This window comes from Apteryx mantelli, chromosome 5 (genome assembly GCF_036417845.1).
Source record: "Apteryx mantelli isolate bAptMan1 chromosome 5, bAptMan1.hap1, whole genome shotgun sequence".
Taxonomy (NCBI): Eukaryota; Metazoa; Chordata; class Aves; order Apterygiformes; family Apterygidae; genus Apteryx; species Apteryx mantelli.
Window position 1 is genome coordinate 5,679,138 of NC_089982.1, and position 17,122 is coordinate 5,696,259.

At 43.4% G+C, this 17,122-nt stretch overlaps 1 protein-coding gene across 2 annotated transcripts; it reads right to left on the reverse strand.

Moving 5' to 3' along the window:
* Nucleotides 1-37: 37 nt before the first annotated feature.
* PPP2CB (protein phosphatase 2 catalytic subunit beta) lies at nt 38-13,665 on the reverse strand. 2 transcript variants are annotated; one of them, XM_067297361.1, is made up of 7 exons: nt 13,621-13,665; nt 5,169-5,378; nt 4,760-4,933; nt 4,101-4,190; nt 2,384-2,545; nt 1,411-1,529; nt 38-748 (listed from the first exon to the last, which is right to left on the reverse strand). In XM_067297361.1, the coding sequence occupies exons 1-7, from the start codon at nt 13,648-13,650 to the stop codon at nt 676-678; spliced, it is 858 nt and encodes a 285-aa protein (XP_067153462.1). In that variant the 5' UTR covers nt 13,651-13,665; the 3' UTR covers nt 38-675. The 2 variants fall into 2 exon arrangements, with proteins under 2 accessions (XP_067153462.1, XP_013810590.2); XM_013955136.2 differs by lacking the exon at nt 13,621-13,665 and adding an exon at nt 13,020-13,271.
* Nucleotides 13,666-17,122: the final 3,457 nt, after the last annotated feature.

A 17,122-nucleotide genomic window follows, 5' to 3' on the forward strand; every position in this document is an offset into this window, starting at 1 on the left:
CTCCGCCCCGCCGCATCGCAGCACTGCGCCGGCAGGGTGTGGCTGACAAGGGGAGAGTTTATTCGTTCCAATACACCGAGGCAAGCACTTCCATGACAAATATACAGAGGAAAAAAAACAACGACAAAAAAAAGGGGGGGAGGGTCAACACAGAACGGAAACCGAGCTCGAAAACGGAACGCCGCTTTCGCCCTGCTATGACCCGTCCGCCCCGCCCCGCCCCCCCCCCCCCGGAATTGCTTCCTTGCTCCAGTTAAGTCAGTTGTCTTCCAATAAAACAAGAGTGGCAGGTTAAGAAGTTAGTGTCCCTTAAAAATAAACTCCAAACTCTACTTCATGCCAGTTAACCACTAGAACTAAAAATTTACAAAGAAGCATAAAAGGAGATGGAAGTGTTAGAGTTATCTTTTCTCTCTGAACAGTCCAGAAGAAAAAAAAAAAGACCACAAATACAGCAGGCAAACTGACTGTTGGACTGATTGGTATAGGATATATAGTGTTGTAAGGAATTCAGTCTCAAGTTGTGCTAAACACTCTTCGTCCTCAGTATGGCACATTTTGGTCCATGATGGGGATTTTAAGTTGAGACGAACCCCAATTTCTTACAGAAACGTGTAAATATTGTTGCTCTTTAAAACGCCAGGTGTACTTCCTTCTACAGAGGTTAGGGGACATTTATAGGAAGTAGTCTGGGGTACGACGGGTAACATGAGGCTCTCCACGACGAGGTGCTGGGTCAAACTGAAGGCTGTGAAAAAGAGAAAGAGATGGTTTCTCCCCCTCCATACAAGGTATTTTTAAACACCACAGTACACACAAGATGCTCTCCTGCTGCTGTTGCTTCCTTATCCCAGCTGCTCCCACACAAAATGGTTCAGACCTCCCACAACCCCACATCTAAATCCAGAGGACTTGAGGTCCCAAAAATGACAACTGGTAGGAGGCAAACTCAACAACTGATAGAAATTCTGCTTATGCAGTGAACATTTCCACAGCCAATCTGTGCAAGGGAGGTCAGCTGAATGCAAAATTCACTCTCTCACAAACCTTTACAAAGCCTAGTGCTACCAAAAAAACAAATAAACAAACAAACAAAAAAATCACAAAAATTAAAAAATGATTTTTACTTCTCCCACAAGTTTGGGCAAAGGAGTGATTAACAGAATGCAGAAGCTCCTACTGTTCAGAGAGCAAGGCAAATGAGGTATGCAGTATTAAAGAGCTTTTAAGTGCTTAATTCACTACTTATTTTTAGATCATCTTACAGGTAGAGTACACAATGTTAAACCCAGACTAGTTTAAGCAGCTGGCTTTTCACAAAAGAATCCCTTTGAAAGGATCAGACTCTCTCACCAATACCAGAGCTCTAATTAAACAGGAAGAGAGAACAGCCTGAACCAGGTTACTCACAAGGAATATTTTAAAGTGTCATCTAGTTCCATGATAGCAGCCTGGTTCCCACAGCGGTAACAGTAATTGGGCGCACTGAAGATGGTAACCACATTTCGATCATGGCACCAATTATAACCCTGCCAGAAAAAGAGGAAAAAAGGTTACTGTTAAATCTCTGCTCTCAGTCCAACCTGAACTCCCTTTTAAGGCCTAATAAGACAAAAGGCATTTGTGAAATGGTACATTTTTAAGTGTTTCCAACTGACTTAATCTTCCTTTTAAAGAACACTCTACAGCAAGAACAAGCTGTAGTTAGATAGCAAAAAGCTTAAACTATTCCACAAAGAACACATAAGCCATCCATCACTTGTGTGTTCATCCATTTTGTACCCAAATTATGCATTATACCACAGAAAGAACCAGAGGGCTTAGCTAAGCCTTCAGATTTAATTCACCAAGTATTAGAATTCATTAGCTCACATGTGAGAGACTTCTGACACACACTACTACTTATACAGGATCTACCTGAACCAGATTTAAAAATAAGTCTGCTCCATTGACCCACCTGGCATTTCTCCAGTAAGGCATACAATAGCAGCCTATCAACAGCCAAAATTATAGCTTAACCCCTATCACATCTGACTGCTCTCTATTACTGGACAGCCTATTTAATACAGCAGTGGAGGAACAGTCAGCATTTAAGAAGATTATTACTTCCATACGTGGTATATGGTAGGATCTCTTTGGTGATTTACTGGAAGAGTGGGAAAAAGGGCAGAGTATCCCTTATTTAGGTAGCAGGTCACAGCATAGCATTCCACTTTGCTTGCTGTTTTCACATGATAAAAATCCCTCTTAGGTACGTGCCTGCTTAGCATTTAGGTGTCAGCATCTGCAAACCCATCAGTGGCAGATCTCAGAGTAAACACAAGCATTTGCATCTATGGTCTGTTAGCCCCATCTAGCACAGCACAGGAAGTGCCTGCCTTACCTCCATGACAAGTTGGTGAGCACGGGAGACCAGTGTAAGACCATTGGCATGGTTAAATGTTTCAGAAATATCTTGCCCAAATGTGTAGCCAGCACCACGAGGAGATATACCCCAGCCACCACGATCATCTGGATCCGACCATAACAGATCACACATAGGACCCTAGGAAAAGATCATCATTCTTCATTAGATTTCCCTTTATTAGTAAGACAGCCATAAAAAGCTCCTTTTAAAACACATTTTATTTACAGTAAAAAGACTTGCCAGCATTTTATTCTATGCATATAAGCCACAAGTGTTTATATATTATATCACCAACTAGTTACTCAGTGCATCAGTCAACACCCTTTCACAAGTGACTATGTATACAGCTGATAAAGAAGTTCATGTAACCAGAAAACTGTTTCCACCTCCTTCTCCACGCACGCAGTTTATGATCTTACTTCAGCTAGTATAAGCAATATGAAGATACAGACAGCAGATCCGCATTCTCACTCCTGACACTTGAAGTGTAATAAGGCCCACATGAGAAGGCACACAAATCCAAGGACAGGCAAGGGGCTAATTACACCAGCCAAGCTGCAATAAATTAAAGAAAGAGCAAGGACCTGCAGAAGGCTACAAGCTGTTCATAAGATGGATGTTTAGTCTTCAGCAGCCCTTCTGCCAGGGGATTTACTATTAGTTTGATTTCCTCTCCTAAATGGTATTGCTAGACTTGTCATATTGGAAATATTCTGGTATCAATCTTCTAACAGTCACAAGTGAAGCCTGGCAGTTTTTCTTGCCGAGTTATTTAGGAACTAAGTGTCAGTAGAAACACCCTACCAATCCAAGCCTGTTCCCTGCCCACTGTTCTGAGCTAAATGGTAGGTATCACACTGACCACATGTGGAAGTTCTCAGGAAAGCCAGATTTCAGTACACAGATATGCAGCAGGGGACGGTGGAATCCACAGAGCAACAAAATAATCATTAACACTAACAAGCCCCTCTAGGTAATTTCCTAGTGCTGGGGTAATTCATACAGCTTATTTCAGGCTGTTGGAAGGTTTGAGCAAACCTTGCTGCACAGTCCTTGGTGTTGTACCCAAGACATAGTGTTTCAGGACAAGCAGTGCTTTTTAATCAGCAGACATTCACATCTCTTAGTAAGCCCCTGTCACTCCAACAGGCAGAGTCATCTGCTACCCTGGGCCCTTGAAAGGGGGCTTCTTCAGTCCAGGTGTCAGGTCAGCATCCCCCAGCTGCTCCACATGAGCACATCCCACAGGGTCCCCCCAACTTGGGCAGGCCCCCAGAAGAAAGAGCTAGTAGTCACAGTGAATTAGCACAGAACAAGAAAGCATTGGTGGGGGAGGAGGAATGGTGATATGACATGGCTTCACGCAACTACGGCTTGTTTGCGAGCAAGTCTGTGACCAGGATGAAGGTAGTAAGCACTTACCCCTGCCAAATACAATTCTTCAAGGCAGCACTACAGTCAAGAATAACTGTGAAAACCCCACAACTCTCCCTTTGCAGACTGTGGTAATCAAAGCATATTGACTGGGGTCTGTTTTGCCCAAATTAATGTTAGTCTGCTCCAGCACTAACAAAGGCAATAGTCTGCTGTGTAACAGTGTATCTCACTGTGTAAATGGATTTCAAAGTGAGGCTGCACTTGCATTGTCAGCTAACAGATATCTAAAATTAAAACACATTTCCTTTCTTGTTACCTCATGCGGAACTTCCTGCAGGCGGTCCAGAGCCCGGATATGATCCAGTGTATCTATCGATGGAGAGAGACCGCCATGGAGACAAAATATCTGTTCCGGAAAAGAGACCAATCTATTCAGTACATTTTGTTACTGGAAAATTGATCTCAGAAATAGCTATGTGAAACTCTTAGCATTCTTTTACAATTACAATGTTCTTACCCTCGCAGCAAAGGAACCAGATTTAATTCCAGAGAACGGGAACAAAACTAAAAGGCCACACATTCCATACAAAGATCAGAGGAGCAGCAAAGATAATATTCCTTCAGTTTCAAGAATATCTTGCCTCACAGCAACAACTCAACTCACATGTAACAGATCACAAAGGGCCTCCCACTTGTTGGGCAGTCATTTAAAATAAACTCGAGGTGTAATACCCTACTATTCCTTAGGAAGCAGAGGCAAAGGCCTTGCTGCTCTATCAACTTTCACTAATATCTCATTAAATTCTTCCCACCATCCGCAATAAGTGAATGAGCTTTAAAAAGTTCTGCCTACGAGCCAAGGGAGCTCGCTTGAGATTGTTCATGTGCAGGTCAGACAACACAGCCTGCATAGCTCCATCTGACCTCCTCTCTATGAAATGGAGAATTTTCCTTATTTAAGGCACAAAAGCTTACCTGGCCATCTACTAGAGCCGTAAGTGGAAGATAATCAAAGAGATCCGTGAAATACTTCCAGACATTGGCGTTTCCATACTTTCGCAGACATTCATCATAAAAGCCATACACTTGTGTAATTTGTCTGCTTTCGTGATTTCCCCTCAGTATTGTAATGCGTTCTGGGTAACGCACCTATTGATGAAAAAACATTATTTATTTATTTAGAGCATATGCATTGTACAGTCAACATGGGAGGAAACACTAGTGGTAATTTTCAAAAGGCAGGCAAGTATTCAGCTCTTATATAAAAGCATGTGTCCCTTAACATTCAATTTTTAAATATCTACCTCAAGCCAGTGGCAGTGTCAATTCCCTCCCCAAAAAGCAGTCTTACCTAAGACCGTTTACAAAAGTTGTCAGACCATACCTTTAATGCTACTAGAAGAGTTACTGTTTCCACCGAGTAATAGCCTCTATCCACATAGTCTCCCATGAACAGATAATTTGTGTCCGGCGATTTCCCACCAATTCTAAAGAGTTCCATAAGATCGTGGAATTGACCGTGGACATCCCCGCAGACAGTGACAGGGCAACGTACTTCTTGCACATTCGATTCTTTTGTAAGAATTTCTTTAGCCTAGCAAGAAAAAGATATTTAGGACTAAAAGACAAGAAGCTCCCTCCATAAGCAAATTGCAAAGTTATTCCACTGTGTTTGCACTGCAACTCTGATTTCACTCTCGTAGTTCAAGCTGACTACTGGAAGAACAGGCTGCTGGATAAGCAAAGACAAAGTGCATTCTACAAACTGCTGTGGAAAGAGATATGCAAGTTTGTTACTGTGAGGCCAGGTCATTAGGATTTTATTAGTACTACAAGCAACAGCAAACAAATTTAATCTCTGATAAGTAACACGCACTAAAAATCCTTGGCAGACTCAAAATCAGCTGTACTGGAAATGTTGAGACTGGAAGGGGCTGAATACTACTAGAAGGCAAACTGCGCTCTAGGACAGAAAAGTCACGAAATATTACAAACAATAAGGAGACCATCATTTTTTCTGGAAATTGGTTTTCCCAATGCTCAGCAATTCATTCAGTTTGCCTCTACTTTCAATTAAATGCTAAAAGTCTTTTCCCAGGCCTCTGTTGAAGTACAAAGAGCTCTTCAAAGAGCTGTAACTAAACAAGTTACCTCTCAGCCTCCCCTGGAATTCAGAAGTGTGAACTCCAAGATTTCCACTGGATATAAGACTTCTATCATTCCTGGGGTTCACCCATGAATCCTGTGCTTTCAGACTTTTTTTTGAAGTGCAGACAATACAGAGCACTACGCCAGTACGTTTCATTAGTCTCATGGGCATGGCCTTAAGCACAATTTTATTTTATTTTTTAAAAACACGTTAGTCCCTTCATAGATCTCTCCATCCACATGTTCAACAGAGCTCAAGTCTGTTCATCTCAACTAACTGAGCTACAGCAGCAATCAGCACCCTGACAGTCAAAGTCAAGTACTCTTAAGTTTCCTGATACCAAGAAGCTTTCACCTCAAGAACCACAGTTATCCCCCGACTACTGCAGACCATTCCACGTCCTGTCAGAAAGTTCAGGGCAAAACTTGTACAAATAGAGCTTAGTCAATAATCCTGTTCTCCACACTCAGGTCAGAAACACCTGAGGAGCTGCTGAACATCACCCAGACAACTATTACAACATCTTAAATAACTTGATTTACAAAAACATGGATAAAGGTACTTGGTACTTACATTAATAGGAAAACTATGACCTCCTAGGCATCTTTGAGAAGTCACCTCACTTGCGAGGATGTGCTGCGTACATAAACTCCTTCCTGCCACACTTGAGGCTGGCTACCATCTCAATTGCTTGGCTGACTGTTCAAGTCCCACGCAGCCATGGGGAACTATACATGCAGCCACTTTTGCTGGCAACACAGCAGCAGGCTGGAACACCACTTCTGCTGCCACACAGAGTTCCTCTTCACTGCCTTCCTCCCCTGGGATCCCTCAGGTTTTCCCCCCCATCACTGCACACCCATAATGCAAATATGCTGCCCAAAAATCAGGCCTTCGCAGAAGTAGATCTGTGCCATGGAAACAGCACTACGAACAGCTTGTTTGTTCTGTATCTAAGTCAGCTCATCATGCGATCACAGAGCGGAGATGTTGTTAGGGAAGGCTCCGCATGAAGAAGTGACTTATCTGGCACAAAAGCTGGGCACTGCTAAGGCACCAGTGTTACTCAGCAGAACAATGCTGAATTGTGAGTGCCTATTCAGTGGATTCTGGGGTGGCCCCAACTCTCTGGAGGTACTGCACTTACTCATGGCAACGCTATCTGAAAGAGATAACAGGAACCAGACTCCCTTTGCTGACGTATTTCTCAGCTATTTCCAGTCACTAACCAATCAAAACCTCCTTCGGAGAAGGGCAGATCTCCTCTTCTTGCTTAAGCTACTGAGGAAACCAGTATTCCTAATATTGACTTTACTAACCTTGCATAGAACATCACCATATGCACAAGAGGCATTTCTCTAGCCCAGGGCACTCTTTGCCTGCCAATTTTCCAACCCTCTTCCTAGCAGAGCAGTTCAAGAATTTCTAAAGGCAGGACACACACCTGGAAAAGCAAAGGGAGAGGCAATCTAAATATAAGGAGCCACAACTAACTTCACAGACCCTACCTGACTGGTGCCAAAAAAGTCACAGCAGAGGGAGGGAAGGCATCCCTGGCCTTTTTTTTTTTTTTTTTAAACACCCAGCAGTTTCTCTGCTAATTACAGTCAGCAGCAACATGTAGCCTATCTGCACTACCTTATTATGGTTATCAAATACCATGTCTGTTTTGTTGTCTCCACCTCATCAGCTTATGTAGATCAGAGCTCCAGGCACATCTGAGGCACAGAGAACACCCACGAATAAGCTCAGTCCAGACTGGACAAAAGGAAAGGTAGATCACCAGTGCTAAACAGTCACTGGCAGGTGATCCTCTGGCTACTCAACACCAAGTCCCTCAGCTTAGGATGACTTAGGTCCCACCTGCCATTAACAGCAGGAAAAGCTGGTTACTGAGGACACCCTGGCTCCCCGAAAGTGCAGGTCTTCACACTCAAACATTAAGTTGCCCCTTTTGCCTCTTTCAGGGAAAGTGTATATTTAGAAAGAGTAACTAAAACCCAAGCAGACAAGGGCAGAGACACCACACAGCTGCCATGTGCAGAACAAGGTATGTAACCCCAGGGATGTGACACTGACACTCAAAGATATCTACAGCAGATATCTCCGACTTCATGATGTGGAGTTTATCTTACAATTCTGTACTGACTGGAAACTGCTTAACACATTGCATCTCTGACCACAACAGCCCTACCTGAATTCCCTCTGTTCATAGGGAACATGTCTTTAAAAGCACCTGTGTTGCCTTTTGAGCACTTCCAGCCTCTGAGACAGATATAAACACAAACCATCACAAAACAGTTTCTCTGTGTGTTCTGACACACGTTTCATAAAAGAACAGGTAGGTGTTTTTTTGTAAATTGGAGTTACTTCTGTAATACCAAAAGATGTTAGGCATTTTTTGCCTTTTTAGATCAGGCGTACTGCTCCTTTCCCTTATGCATAAAAAGAAATACCCTTACTTCCAATCTCTAGGGAAGAGATACAGAATGCTGCATACAGATACTATACATAATTCCTAATGTCTCAACCAAACCATCATCCTCCATCTCGCTAACCTGCACAGAAAACCCATGCACCCATCCTGAAACCAAGTACAGGTAAAGCAGCACAGAGGGAACACAGAAGAGCTCCTTTCGTGCAGTAACGGGTCCCACACACTCACATCAAATGCATACTAGGAAGCCAGACCAGTGTGTGACGCTAGAGATTTTGGTACTAGGAACATCGAGAAGTTTTCCCTCAGCAGAGAGGAGGAGTTAGCAGCTTAAAGGGGGCAGCTTCTTAAGCTGCCTGCCAGCTGTTAACATTTAGCCTATTTTAGCTGTCTCTGGGCTTGACTAGAACCCTTCCATGCTCTGCTCTGAAACATGAGACATTGCAATGTCTTTGAGACTAACATCAGGATTACCAGGAGGCTAATCTCTCCAGCACAGATTTAATCAAGTTCAAATCTGAAAAGTGTAGTATTTGCTGTGGCTACAAGAACTGTGTAGTCTGGTTCCACGGGCAAGCGAATCTAACCAGAAGACAGATTATCAGCATCAGGCTTTCGTTAGAGAACAACAAAGATCCCAAGCACCTGATTAGCATAGAGGATCTTTTGAGAGAGGACAGAAGCTCATCTCCTTTTGGAAGATTCACTTATTGCAGGATAACCTCAGTTTGATGCTCACAGGCTTTTCTTTCAAGATCTGAGAAAACAGCCTACAGAATTTCTGACCAAAATTCAATTCAGTCATTTGATCAGCTGGGAAACATGAAACTAGAATGTTAATTGGTGTGCTGAGGCTATTAAAATCTCAAAGATCCCCAGAGAGTTTGGCCTAAACAAGAATCAGCAGCATGGTGAATACCAGTTAGATTCTCTCCAAACAGAGCAGAAACTGGTGGGATGGAGCTGTCCTGCCCTTCAGCAACCAGGCACCAGAGGACACTCAACAGCCCCAAGAGTGACCCAAAGCAAATTGTCAACATGCACACATGCTTGTAGAGGGATGTGTGCTAGCATACCCTAGGAAGAATTTCATCACAGGAGAGATGAAATGCTCCTGGCCACAACTCAATGCAGCACTTGGAATTTAACAGTTTGAACAGCATCCAGAATGCTACTTGGCTTCATCACTCATACTAATTTCACCAATTAGTGCAGAAGAGTTTACAAGCTCATTCTATGAAAATTCTTAGGTGAAATGGTCTCAGAGGGCAGCAGTGTCACAGGTATGTGCCTGTAAGAGCAATATTCCCTACAGCATCAACTGGCTCCTGCTGCTTGGTCTGAAGAATCAATTTACAATCACCATTTGATAGCTGTGCAAGAAATGCAAGTCTTCATTAGCTATTAGAATCCCCAACTCCCACCAATTCACAGCACAAAGCTCTTAAGCTGCTGGCAGCAACAAGACTGTAACCCCTTCTTCCACACAGAAACAAGAATGAAAAAAGATAAGCTGCAAGGAATGAGATAGTGATGGATGGCTGTTTGCTCATGTTTAAGAGACAGCCTTTTACTTGCCTTCTTTTACACTCCCTTTTATACCCAATGAAAACAGTTTTTCATCAAGGTAATTAGAATTAGGATGGCTTTCTCAACTGCCTCACCTGCATCAGAATTAACTTGCTGACCCAACCTGAACTTTAAGAAAAGAGGCATGCATTCAAAGATTTCATTCTCTAAACTTGGGACTACTTCCTATTAAATGAATCCAACTCCTTAGCCTTTTAGCCTGACCTAAGCTACCCAAAAACACAGTTTATATGGGGCAGCAATAACCTACACAAGTTCTAAGCCAGTTCCCTAAAGCAAACACTACCCTGCTGGCAGTACCCAAGTTAACAAGCTTAAAGATAGCATGAGCACAGATACAAAAGCTGCCATTGCACTTCTGATGGAAGTGCAGACATAACTCAAGACAGAACTCTAGGTTTTCACTGCCTATTTAGAGAGAGTGGAAAACAGTTTTAACAGCCTTCTTCTATAAAGAAAGTCTAAGATGATGACGTTAAGTGTAGTAGTACGAGATGCAAGGCATCTGACGCCATTTCCCTAACATGCTGGAACATTTCTCATTTCTGCAAGCTCCAGCAGTAATCATAATCATTTGTCCTTCTTTTATCATTTAAACATCAGTATGATTTTAGTTAGATTTCATTTTCCAGACCAGTAGAACCAGCAACAAGCGCTTTCTTATTTTCTTTCGATGAAGTCTTGGTTAACTGCATAAAGAACATAGATGCATTAGCTGCCAAAATTAAGTTGTAACTGGGAAGCTGAAGCCATCCAACAGTACATGACTTTACAGGTGAAAATTTCAAGACCTCTCAGAGTGAAGAATAATTTGGCATACCTTAAGCAAGCCTAACTATGTCCAATCCTTTCCTCATTACTGACCATCATGCCAGCAAATAAAATGAAGTATAAGCCACACTTTGAAAGTCTTGGAGTTTTTTTTTTTAAACACCATTTTGCTTTAAATCTTTCTGTCCTTTTACCATTGAACACTTCCACAAATCTAAACCAGAGGCATGAGGTACTACTGTGCTTGACCTTTTAGAAATGAGTCGCACAAAAGGGAGTGCTTAAAAGTAAGTTGGGCAAAGTTTATAAGGATTTCTCCAAATGCTATCACACACAAACAAACCAAACTAGCTTTCTGGCAGAGCTGCTTCACACTGAAAGCAAGCCTACATACCCAAGTGCTTGTAAGCTCCCTTCTACTACCACCTGAATACTACCACTCCCTAAAAAACTTACTAAGCAGAGTAAGACTACTGCAAAGCATTTACTTCATACCCAAGTTGTTTCAATCAATTATCAGCACTTCCCTGAATACTAGGCACTGTGATAGGTTACATTAATTTAAAAGGAAACACACCATGCGCCACAGCTTCAGAGTTCCTACCCGTCACGCAGATGACAACCATCTGCTTCATCTCCAGCTGTATTCCCAACTCGGTGCCCTAAGCTGCTACTCTCCCTGTTTACCGTGCACTTCATTGACGTACAACCACAAACTGCTAGCATTATCCTTCAGCTTTTCCAAACACAGCAACCACAACTCCTTAATTAACAACACGACCAGAGGAGGCGAGCAATGTCTTTTCATCTAACACTTTGCTGGTTTCTAACAGCAGTTCCCAAGCAGCAATATTTGAAACAGGGCACAGAACAAGCTAATAAATTATTTCAGGCTTATTAGCTGGACTTCACACAGGAGACAGCATTGCCACCAAAAGCTCCTATGCCCTCCTCAAGATACCCATTCGCCAAGCCACTGCTGTTGCTTCTTGTTGTAGCACCAGCCCCCCTCACCACCTTCCCTCAGAGCTGGTGCAGCTCTGTGAGGAGGCAGAAAGCCATAAAGCAAGTGGACAGCCCCAGCATGGGATAAAGAGGGAACAGGAGCAAGAAAACAGAGGCTGAAGGGCCCATCTAGAAGTCAGAACCACTGGTGAAAGCACTGACCAGGAAGACAGAGCCTGGAGTCCTACACAGCCTCCACCTGCAACATTCAAACAAACAAACAGCTCCTACTTTTCCAGAGGACGCTCCTGGCACTTAATGATCTTTCAGCACAGACTCTCTCTATTTGTATCACTGTGGTAGGCTACCAGAGACCTGGGAGAAAGAAAGAGCTGCATCTTCCAAAGTCTGCACTGAGATATTTAGTCACTGATCAAAATGTGTTGCCAGCAACAGGTAGGTATCAGCAAACAAAGCTTCTGCTCCCAAGAGAACTGAGCAAGACACACACGTAATACACAGCAACATGAAGTTCACCATCGACAACGTGATGGTGAAAGGAAGGCTGAACTAGTCTCTCCCATATACCTCCTAGTTTATCAGTCAGTTCAGGAAAGGAAGCTGAGAGCTTCTTCCAACAGCCTGATGCACAGCAATGGTCTCTGCTAGTTAGTGAAATAAGAAGCAAGTAGAAAAAACAATCTGTGCTATTATATTATGAAGAGGCCTGTTTCAATTCCTCAACTAGCACATCTTGCAAAAAAAAAAAAAAAAACAATTTTCATTTAGTCATAGATTGTTGTACTGAAAAAGTCTTCATAGACAGGTATTTAACTTCTCACTCAAAATTCAATGCATATATAAAGACATAAAATCTTTTAACAACCTACAATAAACAAGCCCAAACAGGAGTCTGTCAAATAACTGTTCAGAGAACAGTCCTAAAAAGCAGGTAAAGTCCTTTATCCAACCCTTTCTTGTTCTATTTTAGTCCCCCCCAGCAGCTTGTAAGCTCTCTGTTTAGGTTAGTGCTACAGCTCATCTCCCATCACCTTCTGTTTGCCTTCCTGGATCACTCATCAGATGTCACAGAAGTTTTCCTCATAGATTTAGGATCCCCTTTTTAATACGGGGCTGCTATACATTATGGGAAACAAGTGAGCAGCACAACATGAAACCCCTAAAACACAATAATAGGTTCTTCCCCATACACGCGACCCCTGAGCCTCCTCAACAGGTCTAAGGAATACAAATACAAAAGGTAAGACCGTACTACTACGGATAACTATGCGTTTGAAAACCCTATAACGTTCCAGCCGCTCCCCGCCGGCCCGGGCGCTCACCTTCTCGCAGAGGCTGCGGACCTGGCTCTCGCTGAGCTGCCGGCACTCGTTCAGCTGCTCGATCCACTGGTCCAGCTCCTTGGCGAAACCCTTCTCCTCCATGACGGCGGCGCTGCCGCAACGCCGCGGGGAAGGAGGGGAAGGGGGGGGAGGGGCAGGCCGGGCCCGCCGCGCCCGCCTAACGGTCGCGGCGCAACCTCCGCGGCGCAAGGCCTGCTCCGCTCCCCGTAATGGCGGCCCCCACCCGACCCTACGCACTTCCGCTCCCGCCCACCCCTCCTCCTGTGCCCGTGACGTACTTCCGGGCCGCGGCGGCGCACATGCTCTGCCCCCTTCCCCCCCGCCCGCCCCTAGGCCCCGCCCCGCCGCGGTAACAGTCGCGGTGGAGTCGCTCGGAGTGGGTGCCGCCGCTCCGTGATTTTAGGTCCCATGGAAACTCTTAAAATCAGGAACGTCCACCGGCCGGGGGCGCTGGGCAGTGCTGCGCAGGGAGAAGTTGGCCCTTCTATTTATTCCTCTAAAAACAGAGCACTAAAATTACGGAGATAGTAGTTCCATTTTTAGGGTAAAATTAAAGGGTAACGTTCACAAATCGCGTTACCTGTTTCCCACCCTGAGAAGGGAATGTCATGACGGCTGGAGGGCACCGCAGCAGGAGGACAGGGTCGGAGCTGCACGCACTGCTGTCGCTGCTGGGAGAAGCGGGTCAGTCCCCCACACTGTCCACATCGTTTCTCCGCTCCCTGCGAGCGCAGGAACCAAACGCCTGAGAATAAAACATACTCGCGTGTGCATGATGTGTAGCACTTGCAGCCACAGCGGGCTGAAGGGAGGCAGCCGCTGCACCCTGGGAGATGTGAGCCCACGGTGCATCGGAGCCGCTGGACCGTGGCTGCTCCTGCTCTGGCGTCAGAAGTACCAGGAGTAGGAAAGGCAGGAGGGCTCGGGGGCAGAGGCAAAAGTCCCCAGCTCAGGACCCGCAAGGCACTGCCATTCGCTCAGAAGGGAGGCAGGGCTTTTTCCCATTTCCTTGCAAGGCTGCTCCCCCGTGCACTGTGTGAACTCCAGGCCGAGGGGGTTGCGTGCCAGGTTTGTGGTACTGGCTGGCACATCTGCCAAGGCTTTTTTTGTTTCCTCTTTTCCTCCTCTCAGGACGTGCAGATGAATGATGGGTAGCGCCACAGTCAGGCACTAAACCAGACCTAGCTGCATGTCCTGCGTTAACTCCTTGTGCTACAAGCAACCTGAGAAGCTGGCCCCTTGCTTTGTGGTGGGGCCATTGGATTTTGCCTGTGCTGAACATGAAGGACTACCCAGGGACCTCTGGGCTCACATCTCTTCCTCTGAGGCCAGACTTTCAGCTTCACATTTCCTGTCACCTTTCTGATGTTTCCATGGGCGTTTCCTGAGCTCCTCTTGCCTCTCCTCTGCTGCAGCACCTGGTGGGGTGGCTAAGCCTTTTGGGAAAACAAGTGAGCTTTTTGAGCCCCTTGGGATGGACTCAATTTCCTCCAAGGCTGCAGCTGACCCACATGATTGGCTCTGTGCAATTTTTTTAAGGGATAGCTTGCTGTGACCCAGACTACCCCAGGAGGAGCCTGATGCTGAACATACTCCATCCTTGAGATAAGTTGGTCCATTCTCTCTAAAAAGAAGGAAATATCATTATGAGCTTTTGCACCCCCTCTGGATGTAAAGTCTGATAAATATAGGAAACAGAGATACTGTTACCAAGCATTAGCAGCAAGACAGTTTTTTCAGCTGGAAATGTAATAAACGTAATAAAAATACTTGTATTTAATCGTTTCAGTATATATGTATTATCAACTCACTTCTCCTTTACAATTTTGTGGAGCAATACTATAAGATTGCCCTATCTATAATAATAACCTTGATAAACATTAAGCTACATTACAGTATTTTAAATGTTATAGTATTCATATAGTATTTTACACAATCAAAAATGGATTGCCTGTACCATAATGTACCAAATGCAACACAACATAGATTGCAGTCTTGTCTTTTGCAATTAATATATGTGCTTATAATCTGGTATTTTATTCATCTCATGGCCAGCTCTGAAGTGCTACTGAACTGTGAGCATTTCTGTTTACTGCAGCAAACTGAACTCTCTTTTCTTCTTCTACAAGCTTTGGACGCAAGTTTTTACATTTTCCTCATTCCTAAAAATGCTGTTAATCCTTGCTTCTTTTTCCATAACACACAAACAATTCTCTACTCACATTACTGTCTTCTCCCTGGAGTGGTGCAAGAAATTTATGTTGTCGTACACTAATCAGCAGTATTAACAGCTGATAAGAGAGAGTCATTTGGAATAAAGCTGCAAAACATGGAAATTTAAAGACAAAATGACTATGGTTATTACACTGCTAAGGTCTGGAACACTGAATATGCGAGAGTTCAAATGCCTGGTCCAGACAGCAAGGACTGGACCTAGTGCTCAGGGCCAAATTTGGAAATAAAGCTGAGAGAAAGTAATTTGCATGTAAGAAGTTGCTGTCTCATAACATTTTGTTTTACTTTATTTTACTGCTGCTAATCTGCTGTCATTCCCTAAAAAGCCACATACAATTTAATGGGATTTTAGGAGGTTGAAAAGCAAAATCACTGGTGGGAAACGTTTTCTGGGATTTTTAGCAGAAGAAGATAAACCAATGAAGTCCCTATGGTATTTTTCATTTAAGACAGAAAGGCAGAGAATTTCATTTTAGGTACTGAGGCTGCACTTCGGTATTCAGCTACCAGGAATACTAAAGTCAATCACAAGAAAAGATCAATTTTTGTAATCCTTATTGGGTAAAATAGATAGACTTGTCACACTTCTGCTTCCCTGAAGTGAATTAGGAAATTAAAGGGTTTAAAATACCACAAACCCCTAAAGCGAACACTTCAACTAAAAATATGTTTAAGAAAGAAAAAGGATTTTATATATAAAATCTTCTAATTACTCTTAAAGCTGCCCATCATTTGCCATGACAGTATCCACAAAAGCCAAGCCTTTAGGGAACTATTCAGAAATTCCTAACACCTCTCTGCAGCAGAGAGCTTCCTCGTAATTTGGAAAACACAGTCAGCAGAGCTCTGAGTGCTCTCCCTCTGTTCCTATAATTCTATATATGTAAAAAGAAGAATCCTGGCGTGGTATGAACATGCATACTACAGGTTCCTGGATGACCTTCTCTTTACCCTGAGCTGATAGCCGGAAATGGAGAATAGGCAATCTTTATGATTTTGTAAACATCTGAGGCCATCACATTAAACATTGCAATCATAATCCTCTGGTTATTTCATAGTGCCCCTAGAGAGCTAAACTTCCTCAGGTCCCCTAATTTTCATATTTTCATACACTTGAATTATCTGTTTGGTCTTTTTTTTAACAGGTTTTCAGAATATTATTTTTAACTCTGAATTGCCTGCATTTATGGCACTTCAGAGAACTAAACAGTCCTGTGATAAGGTTATACCTTTGGCATGGAAGTGGACTCTTGGACTGCAGGACAATAAATCATTTCATCTTAAAACTTTTGCAAGGACAGCTTGCAGCATGTGCACCAAAGAGATACAGATATCTGCAGTAAAAATGATCATGTGGCTCGTCCAAAATGACAAAAAAAAATCTGTCCCAGGTCTCAAAAGATTATGATACACAACATTAAAACAAAGGCCCAGCTCTTTTTATTTATGATTCCTAAATTAGTCAAAATTTCAAGCTTTCCTGATTTTTTAATAAAAGCAAATAAAACTGGGGAAAAGAAGTATTTTAACATTGAAGTCTCAAATAATTCCTTCTGTGAAAAAATCCCAAGTATCCTGAGACTTGTATCAAAATCAGGTAACAATATGTACTAGCTGTTACGAAGTTGTGGTATTTGAAGTACTTCATTACCCTAAATTTTAGAGCAGAAACAACCATCCAGTAACTATTTGCCAACCCCTTTCTATCCCTATATATGGAGACATATATTCATACATCCATATATGAACACATACACTTTGGTGTATGTATCAGTATCAGCAATTGCACAGGCATGAGGCAGTAGGACTAGGTTTTGCTGGCATTTTCAGCTGAGAATAAACCCAGG

Coding starts and splice junctions, on each gene's coding strand:
- PPP2CB (XM_013955136.2), bottom strand. CDS start 13,121: ATGGAGGAGAAGGGTTTCGCCAAGGAGCTGGACCAGTGGATCGAGCAG. Junction 5,379..13,019: donor TCCGCAGCCTCTGCGAGAAG/GTGAGCGCCCGG, acceptor TTTTCTTGCTAG/GCTAAAGAAATTCTTACAAA. Junction 2,546..4,100: donor TGCAGGAAGTTCCGCATGAG/GTAACAAGAAAG, acceptor ATCTTTTCCTAG/GGTCCTATGTGTGATCTGTT.